Source organism: Mustela nivalis (assembly GCF_964662115.1).
Source record: "Mustela nivalis genome assembly, chromosome: 2".
Lineage (NCBI taxonomy): Eukaryota > Metazoa > Chordata > Mammalia > Carnivora > Mustelidae > Mustela > Mustela nivalis.
Genome location: NC_139021.1, coordinates 138560811 through 138582996, shown reverse-complemented (window position 1 = coordinate 138582996; position 22186 = coordinate 138560811). Strand labels below are relative to the sequence as shown.

At 43.9% G+C, this 22186-nt stretch overlaps 2 protein-coding genes across 10 annotated transcripts in view; one reads left to right on the top strand and one right to left on the bottom strand.

Moving 5' to 3' along the window:
- Positions 1 to 1080: 1080 nt before the first annotated feature.
- Positions 1081 to 6805, bottom strand: RPS24 (ribosomal protein S24). Of its 9 annotated transcripts, XM_082719529.1 has the most exons (7): positions 5965 to 6669; positions 5116 to 5181; positions 4815 to 5024; positions 4107 to 4217; positions 3460 to 3477; positions 1565 to 1586; positions 1081 to 1163 (listed from the first exon to the last, which is right to left on the bottom strand). In XM_082719529.1, the coding sequence occupies exons 1-5, from the start codon at positions 6004 to 6006 to the stop codon at positions 3472 to 3474; spliced, it is 435 nt and encodes a 144-aa protein (XP_082575655.1). In that variant the 5' UTR covers positions 6007 to 6669; the 3' UTR covers positions 1081 to 1163; positions 1565 to 1586; positions 3460 to 3471. The 9 variants fall into 9 exon arrangements, with proteins under 9 accessions (XP_082575655.1, XP_082575656.1, XP_082575657.1 ...); XM_082719530.1 differs by lacking the exon at positions 1565 to 1586 and having other exon boundaries at positions 3438 to 3477; XM_082719531.1 differs by lacking the exon at positions 3460 to 3477.
- A 1903-nt stretch (positions 6806 to 8708) lies between these two features.
- Positions 8709 to 22186, top strand: part of POLR3A (RNA polymerase III subunit A) — a 48406-nt gene continuing 34928 nt past the window's right edge. The window contains exons 1-9 of the mRNA XM_082719526.1: positions 8709 to 8904; positions 10553 to 10688; positions 10921 to 11058; positions 11719 to 11890; positions 12136 to 12290; positions 19627 to 19866; positions 19977 to 20139; positions 20319 to 20455; positions 21971 to 22074. Coding sequence (XP_082575652.1) covers positions 8861 to 8904; positions 10553 to 10688; positions 10921 to 11058; positions 11719 to 11890; positions 12136 to 12290; positions 19627 to 19866; positions 19977 to 20139; positions 20319 to 20455; positions 21971 to 22074 — 1289 coding nt within the window. The 5' untranslated portion in view covers positions 8709 to 8860. The remainder of the gene's footprint in view (positions 8905 to 10552; positions 10689 to 10920; positions 11059 to 11718; positions 11891 to 12135; positions 12291 to 19626; positions 19867 to 19976; positions 20140 to 20318; positions 20456 to 21970; positions 22075 to 22186) is intronic.

The window sequence follows — 22186 nt, the reverse complement described above, 5'->3', positions numbered from 1 at the left end:
ACCCATGTAAGGTACAAACCAATCCTATACCAACTTCAGGGGAAAATGGAATCCAAAACCCTTAAGCCATTAATGCCTCTTCACCCCATTCCCAAATACCCAAGCACTCCCAACTCCTCACTTTCTACCCCCTCATCAAAAGGCACCCCAACCCTTACAGTAACCCTAAAACAACCGCCCTTCAAATCTCTCAAAGCCAGGGCTCCTTGAGTGGCTCAGTTAAGCGTCTGCCTTTGACTCCAACCATGATCCCAGCGTTCTGGGATCAAACCGCACATCAGGCTCCCTGCTCCATGGAGAGTCTGCTTCTCCTTCTCCCTCTGCTGGTACCCCTGCTGTTCTCTCTCTCCCCAAAATAAATAAAATCTTTAAAAAACAAAACAAAACAAAAAAAACACCTCTCAAAGCTGAACAAGTGACCAATAACCCAGAGCTCAGCGTTATCAACCTGGTTATCAACTCTGATACCTGAAAAAACCAAACTCAGAAGTGACATTCAGCAAAGAAAAAGTGAAACTACATAACCCTCCATGTTTCACCAAAAGCACATACAGATTTACCAAACAATTACACACTACATCCAAATATTCATTATATTAACTTCTTCTTCAAATTCCCCACTCATAATACACCATTCACTTATCCCACAAGCACAAACCTACAATGCACAGATAATTTTGGCAGATCCTATTTACTTCATGATAAATGATGAAAATGTGGACTAGTAATTTTTTGTTGAGGTCGGCAAATAATTTTTCAGTAATAAGAACGATGTCAGGTTCTAGGAAGACCAAAAGGAATTAATTCAGATTTCAAGTGTGTCTTTCAGATAATGATCCACTAAACTGATGGCAAGTATTAACAATGAGCACACGAGGTTGGCCCTATATGCTCTCATGTTGCTGATACCCTATACCTACATTATTTGTGCTACTAAAAAAACAACAAACATACCAAGTTTTCACTAAAAGCGTACTGGAACATGTAAACTTGGGCAGCAATCTAAATCTAGTCTAACAGTAGAGTAATTTTCTTGACACTCCCAGTAAATTTCAAATACATTTCAAACAAACAGACACATTAACATTCTTAGTTTATTAATCCTCTCATGAAAAATCTGCACAATCACCAAAGATAAAGCCACTGCAGCATCTTTACTCCTTCTGTGAAACAAAGAAAAGGAAAAACTTAGTTAGTTAACCACCTTTAAAACTCTTTGAAGTTCAAAATCTTCAGCTAACTCCAAAATTAATGACACTCATGCAAAACAGGTATTAGTGACCTAAAAGGTTAAGTTTGCGATAACAAAATGAGAACATCAAGAAATAAAGCTTGCAAACATTCACATTAGAAATGAAACAAACAATTAAATATTAAGTTTTAAAAACAAAACCAGTATTTAAAAAGCTATGATTCTTGAAAGTATTTGCGAATCAACTTCTAAAACTATTTCACATGCAAAAACAAACACAAAAAAAAACACAAACTATTTCACATGCTCTAGACTTTCAAATTATTGTTATCAGTAAAGCCTAATGATACACATGAAAAGCTTGAATTATACCTGTTGTCCAATCTCCAGCTCACTGAATCAGTGGCAGGGAAGGGAGAAAGGAGGGAAGAAGGAAAACAAACATTTCATTAATAGTCCCTTTTCAAACTCCAAAATAATCTGCATTTACATGCATGCAATCAGTCACCTTAAAAATAACTGTTTTCTTTTTAACTATATACAGAGCACTGCTTAGACACACTCTTTATTCCTCTCAATTTGGAGAATACCTCATGTGATTACTATGTTTCTTATGTAAACAAAGTGGCATAATGGTTTCACAAGGAAGAGATCATCATACCAACAGCAGTGCCAATCCAGGCTGCCACTGCCTACGTATACATGAAGCACACATACCTGACCCTCAACCCTCCTGTTCTGCTCAGCAACATCATGTTGGGCACAAAAGCACCACCAAAAGAGCCAGGAATCATCTCACGCTAGAGACTAACCTCAAAGAGAGTTCTAAATGATCAAGCTATGTCTTTTAAAACCTGTCTCAGCCGAATACTTTAAAAGCTACTGTTCACAGCCACCAAAAGTAGTGCAAATTAGTTCTTAAAAAGGCAGAACTGGGCTGAAACGAAAATGCTTCAAGCGCTCTTCAAACAAGAACAAGTCCTTAATTTGAAACAATTCTATTGTACCCAAAAGGTAAGAGCAAAAACCAATTCCAACATCCAAACAATAACAGTTAAAAGTAGTATTAGTAAACCTGGCTAGTTGGAGCCAAAGAACACATGTGCTCATTCATGCATTCATTTCCCAGCCAATTTTCCAGAGCTCTGCTAATGAAATGCACCAGTGCCATGTCAAGAGAGAATAGTGATGGCTCAGGTCCCCACAGGGAGCCCCTCCACACGTCACTGGCGAACACTAACAAGCACAAACACACGGGGCCCAAAGGCTGAATGAAGACGAGAATGGGTTAAATGTCCTTGGGTTCTAGATCAGTCCACTAACTTTTTGCAACCTCAGCAAACTCCGTTGATAAGTGTAAGCCTCACAAACAGGGAGCAGTTCTAAGCAGAAGATAGTTCCTCTGGCAGGTCATCCATTACTAGAACTCCATGGCTGGAAAGACAATGGGATTAGAGAGGCCTGGGCAGGCATACCAGATTTACTGCCTGGCAGGGCAGGGAGTCATTGTTACAGGAAGTAAATAGGGGCAGGACTACCAGTGTTTCAAAACCCTACTACTCCCAATCCCTCTTAAACCCACTTTACATGATTTAGGCTGCTCAAATATGCAAAAATGTCATGGGGTAGTGGACCACTCTGACCAAAAATTTACAGAGAAAGTATATCATATATCAGTATATCATATCATATATCATATATCCAATTACCTTGGAATTTTTTCAATTAAAAGAAAAATGGACATCAGATGAAAAATTAGAGATCAATAAAAAGCAGTATAACCGTAAAAGGCAGATCTGAGTGAACGCTTTCTAGACAGAAGCTTCGCTAGATCTCCTAGGCCATTTTATTACCAGAGCTGCCAAAGAAATTGACCAGTCCTCAGGGTCCCCAAGGGAAAGACTGTTGATGACAAAATGAGAGGCCCTTTCTCAGGCCCTGTGTTAACTAAAGCTGTTTCCTGGGTATATAACTCCGGGACACAGCATTTCCCAACTACAAGTTAAAAGATGCCTACTCGGTAGAGTACCCACCTTCCTCCACCAGGTCACTTCGCAACATTAGCATGCATTTTTGAATTTCCAAAATAAATGTGATTAAAAGTTTCTCTTCCTTCCTCATTATACACCATTTTAAAACAAAGCAGTTAAATTATAAGAGATCATACTACATAAAACTCTTGTTGTCCAAAAGCCAACACATGCAAAGCATCAAAGCAAACTCAGTGAAGGTGATGCATCCCCACACCGTGCTCACAATCTCAGTACCTGCTAGACACTTCATTTCTGATGAATAAGAAATCCAAGAAAGTAGAGGGAAAAGGCAAAAAAAAAAAAAAAAAAGTTCACAGAACACTTGATTATTTGTTAATTTAACAACCCAACACCTTAATTCAACTATTATTTACAGTTAGCTGGCAAAGCTGGTAAAAAGCTGCTTATCATTAAAATCACTTAAGTCTTAGCTAACTGAAGAGGAAATCAACTGAGATTTCAGCTGCCTCTCCAGCATGCCAGGAAAACATGGGCCACATTGATTCAACTGCTTCTTAAACCAGTTATCTGTTTTAAGCAAATAAGTTTAATCTTCCCCTTTTAACACTCCAAACCAATTAGCAGAAAAATGAAAACTTTTTCCTGACAGGGCTTGCTTGCAAGGTGCCTACTAGGATCACTGAACCGATGTGGCCCCTGTGTTGTGCTGATCTGTGAGCTGACAAAGGGTGGGCAAAGCTACTCTAGTGAGGTGTTAAGATACTACACATCATGTAGCGTCTCAAAACACGTTACCTTCTGTAATCCAGAAGAAGTGGGAAAAGAAAAAACATTAAAAAAGGTTATTAAGGAAACAAATCCCTCCTTTCTAGAAACTAAAGACCTGCAACTGACATTTCTGTATTCTTGATGAGCAATACCTTTTTGCCAGCACCAACATTGGCTTTCGCAGTCCCCCTGACTTTCTTCATTCTGTTCTTGCGTTCTTTTCGCTGTTTTCTTGAGGTCTTTTTCTTCTCATACAGACCATGCTAAAGGAAAAAGGAGTACCTCTAAGTGACCTGTGAACATCAACTCAGCATTAACTGATCTGGTAGGGACCATAAGCAAGTCAAGCAGCTCAAGAAATGTACCTTCCCAAATCAAAAGTGTTTCAAGTACATTTAACAATGCTTGTTTGTACTAAAACAGGAAAGATAATCCAATTGAGACACGCAGACTGCTTTCAAATCTTCACACAGATTTCAGCTTAAAGGTCACCTCCTCAGCAAGGCCTCCGAGGGAACCCAACTAATGAGTACAGCATCTGTCTACCACACCATCATTTCCCCTCAGCTGTTCTACTGGAAGACTTACCTGATGGCAGTGAATAAAGAGAGAAAAACACAAGTACTGCTTTAAAATAATAATCGATAGTTTATAATCTAGAATCTAAGGGAGCTTGCTCCACTCATTGCTGTAGTTCACTAGTTCACTCAAGACTTTTGGAATTAAGGATCTCAATTTGGTGCCAACCTTTCCAAACCCATTCCCCCTCCTTGTGTTCCGTCTCTCGCTGTCTGTCAAATAAAAAAAAAAAAAAGAAAAACTCAGTCTTCAGCAACTACTGAACAAATGAGAACACCTACTCTTGCAAGTCTATGTTTGGGTTCATTTTTCTTTGCATAATCCAAGGAATCATAAATCATGCCAAAGCCAGTTGTCTTGCCACCACCAAAATGGGTTCTGAATCCAAATACAAATATGACATCTGGTGTGGTCTTGTACATTTTGGCTAGTTTTTCCCGAATTTCTGTCTTAGGTACTGTTGCCTTCCCAGGATGAAGGACATCAATAACCTAAAAAAAAATAACAGGTTTTAGTGCTTATTATTACAAAATGAATCTCTTAAAGAGAAAAACAATGAAACTTTGATATACCCGCCCTTACCATTTGTTTGCGCTGAAGTAGTCGGTTGGTCATGAACTTCCTGGTCCGGATAGTTACTGTGTCGTTCTAAAAACATACATAAACCATGAATTAGCAATCCACTCAAACTTTTCTTGACCCTGCTTAGTTTCCAAAGTACAGAACTGCCAATGGGTACCTACGAGCCACATATGGATGATTTACAAACATAAAGTCACAATTAAGATGCAATTCCAAGGCTGCAGGCGCCACATTTTAAACCTTCAACAGCTACATGAGCTAGTGGTGGGAACGCTTTCACTGAAAGAAAAAAAAACCACAACCCCCCCCCCCACTGCCTAACTCCTAAGACACACCTAACACACATATGCTCAGTATCAAGAGAACATACTCCACAGCTTTATGGAATCTTCCCTTTGCTATGGGAATCACTTTGGAGCAGGGTTTCTCAATCTCAACATTACTACTCTGGCCCCACTACTTCTCTGTGGGGGCTTGTCCTGTGCATTTTAGAACGTCCAGTAGCACCCTTGCATTAGAAGCCAGTAGCACCCCCAACTTTCCAGTTTGGATCAAAAATGTCGCCAGATTCTGCACTGTCTCCTTGGGGCGGAGGGAGACCACCCTCACCCTCATGTAAGGACCCTTTCTGTGGAGTAAAAACTACATGAACTTGTACAAACCTTACGGCCTCCATTACATTTATAACACCCTCACAAATGTGACATAAACGCTGCCACTATCTGCATGTCAACTCCCCACCGTGCATGGCCAACTTACACCCCCACAAGAAAACCTACTCCCTTCTAAATGGCCCAACAGCTTTTACACAAATAAGCACCTAGGAACGTGGGCATTCAGCATGCTTACACTGAAAAGAAATTTCATCCAAAAGAAAGGAGAGGCTTTCATGGCAACGACTGGTTGCTGAATTTCTACTTCAGTGCGAAAAGCCACACCGAAGTAAGTTCACTCTAACAGCCCCACCTCTTGAGAACATTGGAGGGAAGAGGGAACTTGCACGTTCGGTGGAATTACGAACGGGTGCTGAGCCTTTACTGACAGAGCTCAGGGGTCATGTACTCAAGACAAGCTTTCTGCAGGCCTCCCTTTCCAAGGTCTCGGTTTCCGCAAAGTACAAGAGGTTCCGTCCAGTTGACAATGTTCTAGCTTAGAAATGCGGACAGCTTCACGCGACACAAATCGCCCGGGCGCCGGCGGCGCCCGCTTCATCTCTGGGGCTGCCATCACTTGCAAGCCGCCTATCCCAAACCGAGAACGCAGGTGAGAGGAGTCTCAGACCACCCCGCCCGATCCACTAGACTCCACGACGCCACAAACGCAGCAAGCGCCCTCGCAATCCCCAGGCCCTGGATTCTAAAGCCCGGCGTGTCCGGGTCAGGTCCCCGCCGACGGCTCCGGGACTCTCGGCAACCAGCCTCCGTCAGACACAGCCAAAAAAAGAGCGACAGGGCTTCGGGTGGCCGTAGCACAAATGGGAGGACCCGGGGACGAAGGATGGCTCAGATACGTGCAGGATGACTGCACGGGTCTGGGGAGACTCACCATGATGGCGGCCGAGCTTCAAGCAGCCGGAGAGGAAAAGAGACCCACTAGCCGCCGGCCAATCATATCAATGCGCAAGGAAGGCCCCCGCGGAGGCGTGGGGGCGTGGCCAGCCCGGCGAGGGCGGCCGCACCAATGCCTGATTGAAAGTGCCCAAGGCCGGCCCCCACGGACCTTACATAGACTAGATTTACGAAGGCAGACGTTCAGTCTCAATTCAATTCGCTGTCCTGAATTTCCCGTACTTAAAATTACGGTAAACCGAATTATAGTTTAAATTATCTCAATGCGAGTTAAACCTTCGTAAAGCTAGAAGACATCTTAGGAGATCCTGTTGACCAGCCTCATTTTATAGCGAGGGAAACCGCAGAAACCAATTCAAAACCTTTTGTTATTTCAACTGCACAAAACCGACCATTTTAGTTTCTTGCTAAATATTGCTTTTTTTGAGATCCTGTGGTAGTTTTCTGAATTAAAAATAAAAGAATCTTTCTTTAATTTGTGTTTTTTCTGAAAACCTTAGTCCTTACCAAAAAAAAAAAAAAAGACTTTTATGAATATTTGATCCATAAGTTTGTTATTTAAAGTGACATGGCCATGCAAAAATAAGGAACATAGGTGCATGTTCAAATACATACATTAAGACCTCCAAAGATTAGTGTGGAAGAGGCGACAAAGGTGCAGGCTTTGAGGATAGCTTTTCTACGTTTTTCAGAATAACAATAGTTAATGTTCATTGAGTGACTGCTCTGTGCCTGTTACATTCTAAATACTTTCACATTCATTTTGCCATTTGACCTTCCCCATAACTCTAAGAAGTAGGATACTTATTACCTCTCTTATAAGGTGGGGAAACCAAGACAAAATAAGACCAAATAACTTTCTCAAGGTCACACAGCTTTAGGTGGTGGTACCGGAGGAGCGACTGTGATTCCAGAACCTTTGCTTCTGACCTCTATGATAAAAGCCACTCATCAAATCTTGTTAGTACTGTCTATATTCTTCTAAAGAGATTTTAAGTGATTAACTGCTGAAATAAGTAAAGTCTAATTTGCTTTGCTTTTGTTTTACATTTGTGTTTTGCCAATGAGGATCCATGGAGTCTGAATAGCATCCCTTCTTAAAACTCAAAGGTGTTGAACCACTTGATTCAGTTCTGTCTAGAGTTTCTTACAAATAGTAAAGAAGTTTCAGGCTCTGTAGCACTAAATCCTACAGTGGTGTGGTTTCCTTGGTAGTCTCAAGTGCTGAGATGTCACACTAGGATCACCTCCCACAGGTTGTCACAGACTGCACGCAAGTTGTTTATTTCTTGACTACGTTAATGATCTCCAACTCCTATTCTCCCTTCATCTGGCTCACCATGACTTACTTTTAACAGATTTATAGCTTCGGGTTTTGTAATCAATCATATAAGTTTAATTCATTTCTTTTTTATTTTTTATTATTTATTTATTTGACAGATAGGGAGAGATCACAAATAGGCAGAGAGGCAGGCAGAGAGAGGGGAAGCAGGTTCCCTGCGGAGCAGAGAACCGGATTCGGGGCTCGATCCCAGGACCCTGATATCATGACCTGAGCTGAAGGCAGAGGCTTAACCCACTAAGCCACCCAGGTGCCCCTCATTTCTTTTTCAAAGAAACTTTGTAAACTGCACACATGACCTCGTTTCCTGACCCATTTATTTCCTTTGGTGGTCTTCCAGTTTGGTACTTCTGTCCCCTGGGCAGGTTCATTTAAGCCTCCACCTTAATGTAAAAAATTAGAGGATCGATCTTAATTACGGTGGTATTGATGTGGATAATGACGATTTTCCACTTTATGCAGTTTTTGTCTCTGATGGCCTAAACGTTGAGGCAAGGCTTTGCAGTGTCTCTGCAGGGGTCACATGACCTGGAGAAACGAACCTCAAAAAGGCTTTTGAAATTACCAGAACCGGCTCCGCTGCAGTTTCAACGAGGTGCCGCAAGATGGCAGTGTAGGGAGAAGGCGGAAAGCGGTCTGTCCGAAGCCCTCTCCTGACTGACAGACGCGCCGGCGAGTAGCGGAAGAGGAAGTGACCACGTGGGGCGCTCTACGGTGGCCGACAGGATGCCACGGAGGTTTTAGCAGCGAGGCGACTAGCAGCCTCAGGAGGTGCGGGGACGTACGTTTCTCTAGCTCCCCGCGTATTGGGGAGGGTACCTCGGCAGCCGTCACCATGGTGAAGGAACAGTTCCGAGAGACGGATGTGGCCAAGAAAATGTAAGGAGAAGCAAGAATGGTCAAAGGGTGGAGAAATGAGGGGCAAGGGGGTGCGATGTCAGGGGTCCCGGGTCTCGAAGAGTCGGAGATGAGATTCGGTTGGAAGGGGAGGGCCGAGAGGTCCGCGGAAGGTGTGGGCAAAACTCAGAAGTATCAGGATAGGCCAAATACTATTGGTCAGGCAGAGGGTAAACCAACACCTGGGGGACTGCAGGCTGGGGGTGGTCCCGGGGCTTGCTGTGTGACGCGAGCTGTGGCCCTACGCACGAGTCCTCCCGAGGTCAAACGATGACCTTTCCCAGCAGATCTTTTTGCCACTGCAGCATGGGGCGCAGTCTCGGGCGGGGACTGTGTCTAATTGTGGTTTTGCTGCAGAGCATGTAACACGGAGGCGATATTTGCTGACCGAAAGGATAGAGTTTCCAGTTAGAAAGCTATCCCACTGGGTGATATGTAGCAGTCTCAGAAATGGGGCAGCTCTTCTGGACCTTTTATCCCTCAGAACTTGTTTATCAGACCGTGGCCTCCTCTTAGAGCTGACACGGAAAAAATAAACCAATCATTCTTGCAACAGACGCTTAACTGAGGAAGGTGTTGTGTGCTAGGCCCCGCCATAAGTATTAGAGCTAGGACGCAAATAAGACCTTACTGCCTCTTTTAGTTGGAGAAGGTAGGCAAGTCAGTGTTGACAAGTGCAAGGACAAACACCTAATAAGAAAGGGATTCAAACAGAAGAATGCAGACCCAGCAGCCTATAAGGAGCATGCTGGAGGGAGAAATGGGTGATGAGAAGGAAGCAGGAGATCTGAAGCTGTGTTCCAGAATCCTCTTGCAGGCCATAACGAACCTCTGAAGCATTTTAAGCAGGGGAGTGTCTTGGTAATAGAGTTCTCCTGAAATGTCCCTCGATTCTTGAGGGACAGAATGAGAGGGACATCTTGGATGCCACTGCAGGGGTCCAGGCAGGGGATGATGATGTCCTTCTGCACGAGATTGGTAGAGTCACTGGAGAGCTGGATTTCAGAGGAGTTTAGGGTGTAAAATTGACACACAGAATCTCTTGCTTGGGCAGCTGTTTGGTTGGTTGCCGTTCATGGGAAACAAGTGTCTTACTTGGAGGAATCCTTGCTAGTGGTCTCTCCGTATTCACCTGGCCCTTCAGTCCCACCCCTCAAACCCCACCCATATTCAGATGTAATCTGTTCTCACAAAGGAGCCCACGAGACCCTGTTAAGATGCAAATTAGATTTTCTGACTCCAGTTTAAAACGTTCCTGTGGCTTTCCATTGTACTAACATGTAAAATCTCTACCAGCCTTCCCAAGCACAGCATGACTGGACCCCATACACCACACTGATTTCATCTTGTGCCATTAATTTTCTGCACTCTATTATGCTGGCTTGGTTTTGTTTTGGTTTTTTGGTTTGTTTGTTTGTTTTTAAGATTTTATTTATTTATTTGACAGAGATCACAAGTAGGCAGAGAGGCAGGCGGTGGGGGGGGTGGGGGGGAAGGTGCCCCGCTGAGCAGAGAGCCCAATGCAGGGCTCAGTCCCAGGACCCTGAGACCATGACCTGAGCTGAAGGCAGAGGCTTAAACCACTGAGCCACCCAGGCACCACCACCCCTGTTTTTTTTTTTAATTCCAGAAGCCACATCTGTTTTGGAATGAAGTCCCCTGAGGAGATGCGCCAGCAGGCCCACATCCAGGTTGTGAGTAAGAACCTGTACAGCCAGGACAACAACCATGCTCCCCTGCTGTACGGTGTGCTTGACCATAGGATGGTAAGGCCTCATCCCCTCCCAAGCCATGTGTTTTGACATGCTGATAAAGCTGATGATTTGCCAGGTTCAGAAGAAGCAAGAGCTTCCTTCCTCCCTTATTCGTCCTGCACCATCTCAGGGAATCTAGCCTTTGGTCAGTGGGGTGTGAATACACTGCGCCTTCCAGAATCACCTGGTCCCACTTTCCGGTCCAGTAGTCTCCGTTAATAATTGGATATGCTCTTATCCAAAGGGTACCAGTGAGAAAGATCGTCCTTGTGAAACCTGCGGGAAGAACTTGGCTGACTGTCTGGGCCACTACGGGTACATTGACTTGGAGTTGCCGTGCTTTCACGTGGGCTACTTCAGAGCAGTTATCGGCATCTTACAGGTAGGTGCAGGCATGTTTGTTTTCAAGGCGTAAACTTGGGAATTACTGCTCAGGGATATTGGAGTGAGTTTAGGATTGTGAGTGGTTAAGGATATTAGGGATACATATAGGGAGAATGTTTACATTACACTCATAATATTGCATCTTGCAGTAAATTAAATTGCATAAGGATTCTTTATTCTTTATTTTTTCTTGAGTAGATGGTAGATAGGACACTGTGAAAAATAATCATAAATCCAGCAGTACAGAACAACACAAAATTAACAAATCAGTTAGCAAAAATCCTGCCAGCAAGCTGTGATGCTGAACATCACCCAGCTCTCTGGGCATGTTGCTCAGTTTCCGTGTCCTGGGCATGAGGTAGGGGTAACTTTTTTTTTTTTTTTAAAGGTGCTGTTTTCTTTTTCTTTTTTCTTTTTTTTTTTTTTTTTTAAGATTTTATTTATTTATTTGACAGACAGAGATCAGAAATAGGCAGAGAGGCAAACAGAGAGAGGAGGAAGCAGGCTCCTTGCTAAGCATTGATCCCAGGACCTGAGATCATGACCTGAGCTGAAGGCAGAGGCTTAACCCACTGAGCCACCCAGGCACCCCGGGGTGACTTTTTTAAAAGAAGACTTTTTCATCTCTCATCCTTTTCTCTGTTTTAATTTTTAAAAGATGATCTGTAAAACTTGCTGCCACATCATGCTGTCCCAGGAGGAAAAGAAGCAGTTTCTGGATTATCTGAAGAGACCCGGCCTGACCTACCTCCAGAAACGTGGACTGAAGAAGAAAATCTCAGATAAGTGCCGAAAGAAGAACATCTGCCATTACTGCGGAGCGTTTAATGGTGAGCAGTACACGTAAAAGGCTTATGAAAGCCCTTTCCATTCACTCTGGCCCATTTAGCTTATTAGTTTAATGCAGTGTTGGGAAGTCAGGTTTTTTTCTTGCAAATGATGCTTTGGAGCTAGCAACCGATGCCCTGTTAGCAAATGCATTTTCAGTGATCTCATTACCCAAACTACAACCTTGGGGCAGCCTGACCAACTATCTCATTAGTACAAACTTGGTAAATAAAATCACTCTTAACAGGTACCGTAAAGAAATGCGGATTGCTGAAGATAATTCATGAGAAGTACAAAACCAACAAAAAAGTGGTGGATCCTATCGTATCGAATTTCCTTCAGTCTTTTGAAACAGCCATTGAGCATAACAAAGAAGTAGAACCCCTGCTGGGAAGGGCACAGGTAAGTCTGAGCACACATGCCTGTCCTCTGCCTACCTCCCCCTGCATCACACGTACCTGTTCTCACCCCCTCCTTCTCTCTGATCTTCTCTCATCTTTCAAAATGAGAAGTCTGATTAAGTTAGATCTCTAGGAATGCTTTGTGTAAAGTGCTTATGGTACACTATGTTTAAGATAGACTGGCCTTGTAACTAACACATTTTTTATGGTACAGATAATGTGTTTTATCCTAAGAGATTGTGGCTGTATAGATCATAAATTGAGAGATGCTGTTTTTCATGTGGGTATTGAGATCTAAGAAATTGTAGGTAACTCCCATTACTTAACTTGGCACTGATTTAACTAGTGAATTTTATGAGGGACCCTGTTCGGTCTTGCTCTGATTTCGAGTAGTATTTAATTCCCACAGTACAGTCTAGAATTGGTAGTATACAAGACTAACAAACGAGTTGAGTTGTTACTGAGTACCAAGTTCTGTCAGACTTAGGGGGAGTAACAGAAACTGCAAGATAGTGGTTCTACTATCACTGGTCCCACAGTTTAGATGTGTCGCAGGCAATTAGTCTGTGAAAAGATAACTGGTATCCCTAGGGCAGAGTGTTGACCATCACACGAGTGGTGGAGACAGGAAACTCAGGAGGAATGGGGAGGAAGATGTCACTTCGGACTTGGTTAGGGAAGACTGAGGAAAGACATGGTGGGATCTGGGTGAGTCAGGTTTACAGAGTCAAGGGCCGTGAGCTCAGCATGTCCAGGCAACAGTGTCTAGGCTGATGCTGAAGCTGAGGCTTTGAAAGACCAGGGAATGCTAATAAAAGCACCCTGCCTTCAGCAACTGCTTCTAGGGTCAGGCACTGGCCAGGCTCTTCACATGGATTGCCTCCTGTGTAATCCTCAGGAATGCCTGAGACAGCCTTGTCTGAGATGACCCAATCAACTGTAGCCCAGGGAACTGGAATTTTGGGGACCAGACAGGTGAGAGCTTATCCTGCTCTGAGAATGTGGAGCCAGGGAAGGCATTAAACAGGAAGGTTCATGGTGAATAACTGATGAAATTGCAGAAGAAGAGCCTGGCTGCTCCTCCAGAGACCCCATTACCGGAGTAAAAAGGCTAGGCCATGGGCTGAGAGAAAGCAGTCAACGTTTGTGTATCTGACAAAGGACTGTCCTATCCAGAATATAGGAAAGGGTCCTTTAAAATCAACAAGAAAAATACAACCTGATTTGAAGCCATGGGAGCAAAACTTGAATTAATACTTCACAAAAGGGAAAAAAAAAAAATACTTCACAAAAGGATATATTCAAATGGCTAATAAATAAGTGAAAATTTGCTCAATATGATTAATCATCAGGTAAATGCTGGTTAAAACTATACACACACCAAAAAAATTAAAATGTGAAAAAAAAAAAAAAACTGTGAAAACCACTTGCTGGCAAGGATGTGAAAAGACTGGTACTCCTGCATTGACAGTGGTAGTGTGGACAGTTATCACCACTCTGAACATCCATTTGACGATTTCTTGTAAAGTGACATCTACGCTTACCATATGGCCTAGCAGATTTACTCTTCAGTACATACCCAAGGGAAATGGGTGCCTGTGTCCACGGAAATATTTGTACAAGAATGTTTATCGCAACTTTCTTAATAAAAGCCACTATTGGAAATAGTCCAGATGATTGTTAGTAGGAGAATAAACAAGTTGTCATAGATCCACACGGTTGAATACTATCCTGTGAAAGAAGTGAACTCTTGACACACACAACCTGGCCAAATGTCAGAATCCTGCTGAGAATAAGAAACTCCGTACCGGAGGGTACATGATGTACGATTCCAGGTAGATCAAGTCCAAGAACAGGCCAGACTGATCTGTGGAAACAGATGTCAGAGCACTTCCCCTGGGCTGAGGGCTTGGTGCTGATAAAAAGAATTACCAGGGTCCTTTTATGAAAATATGAAAATATTCTGTATCTTGTTCTGAACATTAGTGTGTGTGGTGTATATGTGTTAAAATGGGTCAATTTCTTTAGGATTTGTGCAATTTACTATATGTGAATTCTGCCTTGATGTTGTGCGGGTTGTGGGGGTGGGTTAAAAGGAAAACAGACCCTGAGCCTAGGTGGCAATGAAGGAGCCAGAGACCAGAGTCACTGTGTATGATAACGGACAGGAGTTGATGACCAACCACCAGGGAGATGGGCGGGAGAGGAAGTGGTCAGAGGTGAGTGAGCACGTGCACAGACATCTGGAAAATGGAAGTGATCCTGGAAATGGGGAGACCGGGTGTCAGCGATTGATTCAAGCAGAAGCATCTTCAAGGCAGTTACGGTGAAGCTACTGCAGGGGAAGTAAGGGTGTGAGCTGAGGAAGATGATCTTGCCCTTGTACAGCTGTGAGAAAGGCACTTTGCAGGCTCTTGGCTGTTCACAGAGCTGTCAGAAGCCAGGGGGCAGCCTCAGTCTGTGAGTTTGAGGGGTGTCCGGGCTTTCTTGGGGGCAACCTTACTTGCCATCCCCCTACACGCACTCTGCTCCTTCCAGATCAGCCTCCCAGGCATCCCCCCACCACCACTTCCCCCGGCCAGCTCTCTGCCCAGGCCCGAGCTGCTGCTGTCTGCTCCACACTGTGTCCACAGCAGCACGATACTCCCTTATGGCCTGGGAGGCCTCTTGTTAGGGCATTCTCCTAAATAACTCAGCTCTGGAGGTAACCCCCTCCCATTTAAGTCACTAGCCTTGAGCATCCAGCTCGACTCTCAGATCATTCCCCCACCACCACCGCCTCCCTGTGGACCGCACCCCACTCTGCCCAGAATGACACCCTAGAGGTGGTTTAGGATGGGAGTTTAGAGCCCAGTTCTGCTTATTTGTTCAGTGACTGTAGACACGTGACCCAACCTGGACTTGAGTTTCCTCAACTATCAACAGGGATTACAAGAGTATCTGCTTTAATACTATTGTAAGGATTAACAGATGAACTCCAGATACCGTGCTTAGCACAGTGCCCAGTGCAGAGCAGGTGCTTAGAGTGCATTACCCAGTTGCTACCCACTGCTACTGACGTTATCATGATGATAATGACAGGATGGGACACCTGGGGGGCTCAGTCGGTTAAGCCTCTGACTCTTGATTCTGGCTCAGCTCATGATGTCAGGGGTGTGAGATCGAACCCCGAGTCAGACTCCATGCCAGGCTTAGAGCCTGCTTAAGATTCTCTCCCTCTCTTTTTTTTTTTTTTTTTAAAGATTTTATTTATTTATTTGACAGAGAGAGATCACAAGTAGGCAGAGACAGAAAGAGGAGGAAGCAGGCTCCCTGCTGAGCAGAGAGCCCAATGCGGGACTCGATCCCAGGGCCCTGAGACCTTGATCCGAGCCGAAGGCAGCGGCTTAACCCACTGAGCCACCCAGGCGCCCCTCTCTCCCTCTCTTTAAAAAAAAAAAAAAAAAAAAAGTCTTAGTAGTGACAGGAGTGCCTGGCTGGCTTAGTCAAAAGAGTGGGACTCTTGATCTTGAGGTCATAAGCTCGAGCCCCACATTGGGTGTACAGATTACTTAAATAATCTTTCAAAATAAATAAATAAAAATAAACTTTTTTAATGCAACTGTATGATCTAATTTACAACAAAATTCTAAAAATGACAGTCATGGTAAAGACAGGTGAGGATTCCTCCCCTCTCCACGTGTATGCTGGGACTCAGCGTCCTTTCGGCTTATTTTACTGATGCTGCTCTCTCCCCTCACTAGAGGCCCCCTTGCCTTAGCTTTTCTGCAGCTTCTGCTCTTCCGACCCTTTCATCTCACTCACCTTTTCTCAACCTTTTCTCATTGTCCCTGCTTCATGTAACACTTGTATTCCATCTTGTATTTCTATTGGTTTCTCTTTTTTTTTTTTTTTTAATATCTTATTTATTGGGCACCTGGGTGGCTAAGTCAGTTAAGCATCTGCCTTCGGCTTGGGTTGTAATCTCAGCATCCTAGAATCGAGCCCCACATCAGGCTCTCTGCTCAGCAGGGAACCTGCTTCCCCCTTTCTCTCTGCCTGCCTCTCTGCCTACTTACGATCCCTCTTTGTCAAATAAGTAAATCTTTAGGAAAAAAAAAAAATTTTTTTTAATATATGTTTATCTGACAGAGAAAGAGAGCACAAGCAGAGGGTGAAGCAGGCTCCTGGCTGAGCAAGGCAGCCCGATGCAAGGCTTGATCCCAGGACCCTGGGACCATGACCTGAACCACCCAGGTGCCCCAGTTGGTTTCTCCTTTAGTGTGGTCTGTAGCAAGATCTGTTTTTCTGAGGTCCTGTTTGAGGCCTTTACAGTGCTTGGAGCAGTGGCAGTGCCTCCAGAGTTGCCAGACCATCAGCTCATCCTGGTTCTTACGCCAACTGTGAAAGGAGGGAGGGGGCAAATCAGGAATTCAGCATTGCCAGATTCCGAATGGCCCTCCCTCAGAGAGGGCCCCGTAGTCACCAAAGTGAACAAAGCATCCATGAGTCACTTTTAGCTTTTGTAGAGAGAGGTGTAATGCAGACAGGTGAGTGTATTACCCTGAAGCTCATTAATCTCAGGATGGTCCAGATCCCAACATGTTTACCCATTTGATTTCCAGAAACATGGAACCTCATGTCTCTTTATGGGCAGCACAGCACCCTTGAGTTAGACAACACCTTAGAGCAGTGGTTCTTGACCTTTTCTGGGTCACAGACCTCTTTAGGAATTAAACTCTGGACTCTGTCCCCAGAAGACTAGTGTATATCTACTCCCCGTTTTAACACAAATCCAGGAGTTGGCCAACCTCAGATAAGACTCTCCATAGAGGGGCATCGGGGTGGCTCAGTTGGTTGGGTGTCCAGCTCTTTTTTTTTTTTTTTAAGATTTTATTCATGTATTTGCCAGAGATCACAAGTAGACAGAGAGGCAGGCGGGGTGGGGGGGAAGCAGGCTCCCTGCTGAGCAGAGAGCCCAACACAGCACTCAATCCAGGACCCCAGGATCATGACCTGAGCTGAAGGCAGAGGCTTAACCCACTAGGCCTTTTTTTTTTTTTAAGATTTCATTTATTTATTTGACAAAGATCATAAGTAGGCGGGGTGGGGGGGAAGCAGGCCCCCTGCCGAGCAGGGAACCTGATGTGGGGCTTGATCCCAGTACTCTGGGATCATGACATGAGCCAAAGGCAGAGGCTTTAACCCACTGCCCAGTGCCCCGGGTGTCCAGCTCTTTTTTTTTTTTTTTTTTTTTTTTTTTTAATTTTAGGGTGTCCAACTCTTGATCGGGTCTTGATCTCAGGGTCTTGAGTTCAAGCCCTGTATTGGGCTCTACCCTGGAGATGGAGCCTGCTTTTAAAAAAAAAAATTTAATAAGAAAAGAAAAAGTCTTCTTTTAAATAGCATCAGTCTTGCCTCCCAACCCCACAAGGTAGAAATGCCTTCCACAGCATCCCTAGCAGACTGAGCAGTAAACTAAGCATCTCTGCCAGCCAGGACAGCCCACACACTCCACCAGGGAGCCCAAGCTATTTAGATATTGTGCCTCAGACCAAACAGCCCTTCTTCTGTCTCTCCAGTGGTTTCTGACTTCTGTTTTCCTAGTATATAACAATAAATCAGGGCCCTCTTCTTGTGCCCTGTGGAGGGCAAGTGTTAATGACGTTCTGGAGTAATGACTCTGGCCAGGAACTGGTCTCCAGGTTCTTGCCAGTCTTCCTGCCCTCCTGTCCTCTAGACCTCAGTAACATGATATTCTTTTTTTTTTTTTTTAAGATTTTATTTATGTATTTGATAGAGAGAGTGAGAGACCATGAGAGGGGAGAAGGTCAGAGGGAGAAGCAGACTCCCTGTTTTGCTGGGAGCCTGATGAAGGACTAGATCCCTGGTCTCTGGGATCATGACCTGAGCCGAAGGCAGTCGCCCAACCAACTGAGCCACCCAGGCATCCCAGTAATATGATGTTCTTGTCTAGCCCTGACCCTGGTACTGTAAGTGACATCTGGCCTTCACCCAGTTCCTAGAACTCTTAGTATAGATTTCCTCTGACTGCCTCATGTAGTGTGTGGTGCTCGTTGCTGGGAGGCAGGGAAGGTGAGGAAGGGACTTCTGTAGGCAAGGACCTGGACTGCAGATCTTCAGGCAAGATTCCTTCTTTCTCCCCAAGTCTGCTGTCATGTCTAGGGTGGGCCCACAGAAACCTGCTCTTGGGACAGTATCCTAATAGAAGTGGATTATGGACTTTTCTTAACTTTGTTCCCTGTCTCATTAAGTTATGCATAGCAAATTCTGCTTGTATCATGTATTCTTTGTCACACAGTCTTTAATCCCAAGAAAATAGAACTTAGAGCAGCAGGACACAAGCTGACCATTCCTATCTTTGATCTTTGAATATCTCTGAGAAGGTGCATAGTTCTTATGAGTAAGTTGTTACAACATAGCAATTCTATAACATAAAGGTGATACAAAGGCAATATAGGGCGCCTCTTCCAGCTCCCTGCTCAGTGGAGAGTTTCCTTCTTCCTCTCCCTTCCCCGCGCTCATGCTCTTGCTCTCTCTCAAATAAATGAAAAATAAAATCTTTAAAAATAATAAGGCAATATATGTTCATTACAGAAAATTTATTTTTTAAGATTTTACTTATTTATTTGATAGAGCACACAGCAGGGGGAGGAGCAGGGAGAGGGAGAAGCAGGCTCCCTTCTCAGCAGGGATGTATGCCTGATGTACAGCTCAGTCCCAGTACCCTGGAATTATGACACTGAGCCACCCAGGTGCCACACTGCAGAAAATTTAAATGTAAACAAAGATGCAAAAAGATTATAATTCCATTCATCTGTGGACAGTACTATTAACACCTTGCTAAACATCCATTTCCTCTTTTCTGTACAGATACACATTTTCCCCCCAAAATGAGATCATATCGTACACATGCTTCTTTCATTTACCAGTGTCATTTCTGTGAGGGTGTCATTTTTTTTAATGGCTACATGGTTGCTCATGTAGGGGTATACGATGGTTTTATCTAGCCAGCAACCTGTCAGGCTGTTTCCAACTTAGCACTCTTAACAGCTTTAGAGAACATCCCTATAGCTGCTGAATCTCTGTGTTGATTTCTAAAGTCATTCCCTTTGGAATAATTAGAAGTGGAATTACTGGCTTAAATAATTGAATTAAAAGGCATGTACATGTTTAGGGCTCTGCCACTGTAGCATGTTACTGACAGAAATTTCTGTCAGTGCGTATAGTTAACACTGAGGTAAGTGGTGAATGGTGTGAAGAGCATGGAGAAGTAAACCCTTGCCCAGACTGGAAAGTTAACGTGTCTCTCCATTCTTCTTTCCTCTTCTCCATAGGAAAACTTGAATCCCTTAGTAGTTCTGAATTTATTTAAACGAATCCCAGCTGAGGATGTCCCTCTACTTCTAATGAACCCAGAAGCTGGAAAGCCCTCTGATTTGATTCTCACACGACTTCTAGTGCCCCCTTTGTGTATCAGACCTTCTGTCGTGAGCGATTTGAAGTCTGGCACCAATGAAGATGATCTGACTATGAAATTGACAGAAATTATTTTCCTAAATGATGTCATTAAAAAGGTCAGTACTTTCAGTCCCTAGGTTTAGGAGCCTATATATGCAAACACTGCTCATCAAGAAAGTCAGGATGACCCAGGATTGTGTTTTCTTCATACTTCGCTCATTTTTAGCATCGGATATCAGGAGCAAAGACCCAGATGATCATGGAAGACTGGGATTTCCTGCAATTACAGTGTGCCCTCTACATTAACAGCGAGCTCTCAGGCATTCCCCTCAACATGGCGCCCAAGAAATGGACTAGAGGTTTCGTCCAGCGTCTGAAGGGAAAACAGGGTACGTTTCCAACAAAATGTGCAGAAAACAGTCTACTGCCTTTGTCACCTTTTTCTGGAGTATATGTCCAGCTTATCTGATTGGAAATCACAGATTTTCCTAGTTCTCTGCAGTCATACTATTCCGAAACAGCACATGTTTGTTCCAGGGAGATCTATGACGTGTCTTTATTGATTTAGGTCGATTTAGAGGCAATCTCTCAGGAAAGAGAGTGGATTTTTCCGGCAGAACAGTCATCTCACCTGACCCCAATCTCAGGATTGATGAGGTAGCTGTGCCGGTTCACGTGGCCAAAATTCTTACTTTTCCTGAGAAGGTAAGTACCATTCAGCCACTCACTTCTGTGTTTTCAGTCTAGTCTTTTATTTTGAGATTCCAAACAATAGACACTTGGGAAATCCCAGGTAATGCACACACACCCCAATTTGGTGTGTGTATGTTATCTTCCGGTTTCATACATCTACCACCGTGGATGCCATCTACAACAGTACAACAACAGATGGGTCTGGCTCTGTATATATATAATCACAGATACATTAGACATAATCTGCTACAACTTATTTTCCAAGTAGTATGGTCTTTGACCTCTTAGTTCATTCTTACCTCATTTTTTTTTTTAAAGATTTTATTTATTTGAGAGGGAGCACAACGGAGAGCAGCAGGCAGAGGGAGAAGCAGACTCCCAGCTGAGCAGGGAGCCCAATACGGGGCTTAGTCCCCAGATCCTGGGATCATGATCTGAGCCGAAGGCAGACGCTTAATGACTGAACCACCCAGGTGCCCCTACCTCATGTTTTTAAAGTAACTAACTAATAAGCACCACACCTAGTTAATTACCTTGGGATGGATTTTTTTTTAACTTTATAATCACTGAGTCAAATACTTTGAGTATTTTAAGGCTGTTGATGCATAGCCAGAAAGGCTACACCACTTTACATCAACTCACACTCATCATGAGTATAAAATGGAATTTATAGTAACTGAGGTATAGAAAACTGTAAGCCCTAATAATAGGAAGATATGGGCTTTAGCTTTGCTTTTGAGATTCATAATTAGCCCCGTTCATGGAATCTTCTGGTAAAGCTTTTATAAAAGAGCCTTAGATACTTTATGTATCTAATCCAGAGTTTCCTTATCTGAGATGGTGTCCCACAAGATTGCTGTCTGAGAGGTTGCATGATGTGACAGTGCAGAGCAGGGCGTAGTGGTATTGGAGTCACGGCTTTTAAACCTCAGGAGCCCATGGTACATTGTTGCTAGTGAAGATGCTAACTGTTCTTAGATCACAGTGTGTGCCAGAAGGTCCCTACAGCTGAGTCCAGCCCACTCATTTTACTAATAGGGAAACCAAAGGCCAGTAAAGGACTTGGCCGTTTCACCCCACCAGTGATGAGTTCAGATTGGAACCTTGGTTCCTGTGTGTCAATCTGCTGTTGTCATTTAACTCAAGACCCAAGACAGGGGCTCCTGGGTGGCTTAGTCATTAAGCACCTGCCTTCAGCTCAGGTCATGATCTCAGGATCCTGGGATTGAGCCCCACATCGGGCTCCCTGTTCTACGGAGAGCCTGTTTCTCCCTCTCCTACTCCCCCTGCTTGTGTTCCCTCTTACTGTGTCTCTTTCTGTCAAATAAATAAATAAAATCTTTTTTAAATAAATAAATAAACAAACTGCAGTGGGGGTAAGAAAAAAGACCCAAGACAGCACGATGCTGCCTTTCTTTCTCCTGGAGTCACCCAAGGGAAGTCAAGATTGAGACACAACTCAGGATAATGCTCTATCTTACAGAAACCTCATGGTATCTTCTCATGTCTTCTATTGTGCTCATGCAGGTGAACAAAGCAAACATCAATTTTTTGAGGAAACTCGTTCGAAATGGCCCAGAAGTTCACCCAGGAGCCAATTTCATTCAGCAGAGACACACACAGATGAAAAGGTAGTGCTGGCCCAGGATGGCCATATGTAACGACGTTCTTGCCCCCAAGGTTGCCATACTCAGCCACAGAATACGTCTGTCACATGTTAGCATGTGGAAAATACTGTTTAAA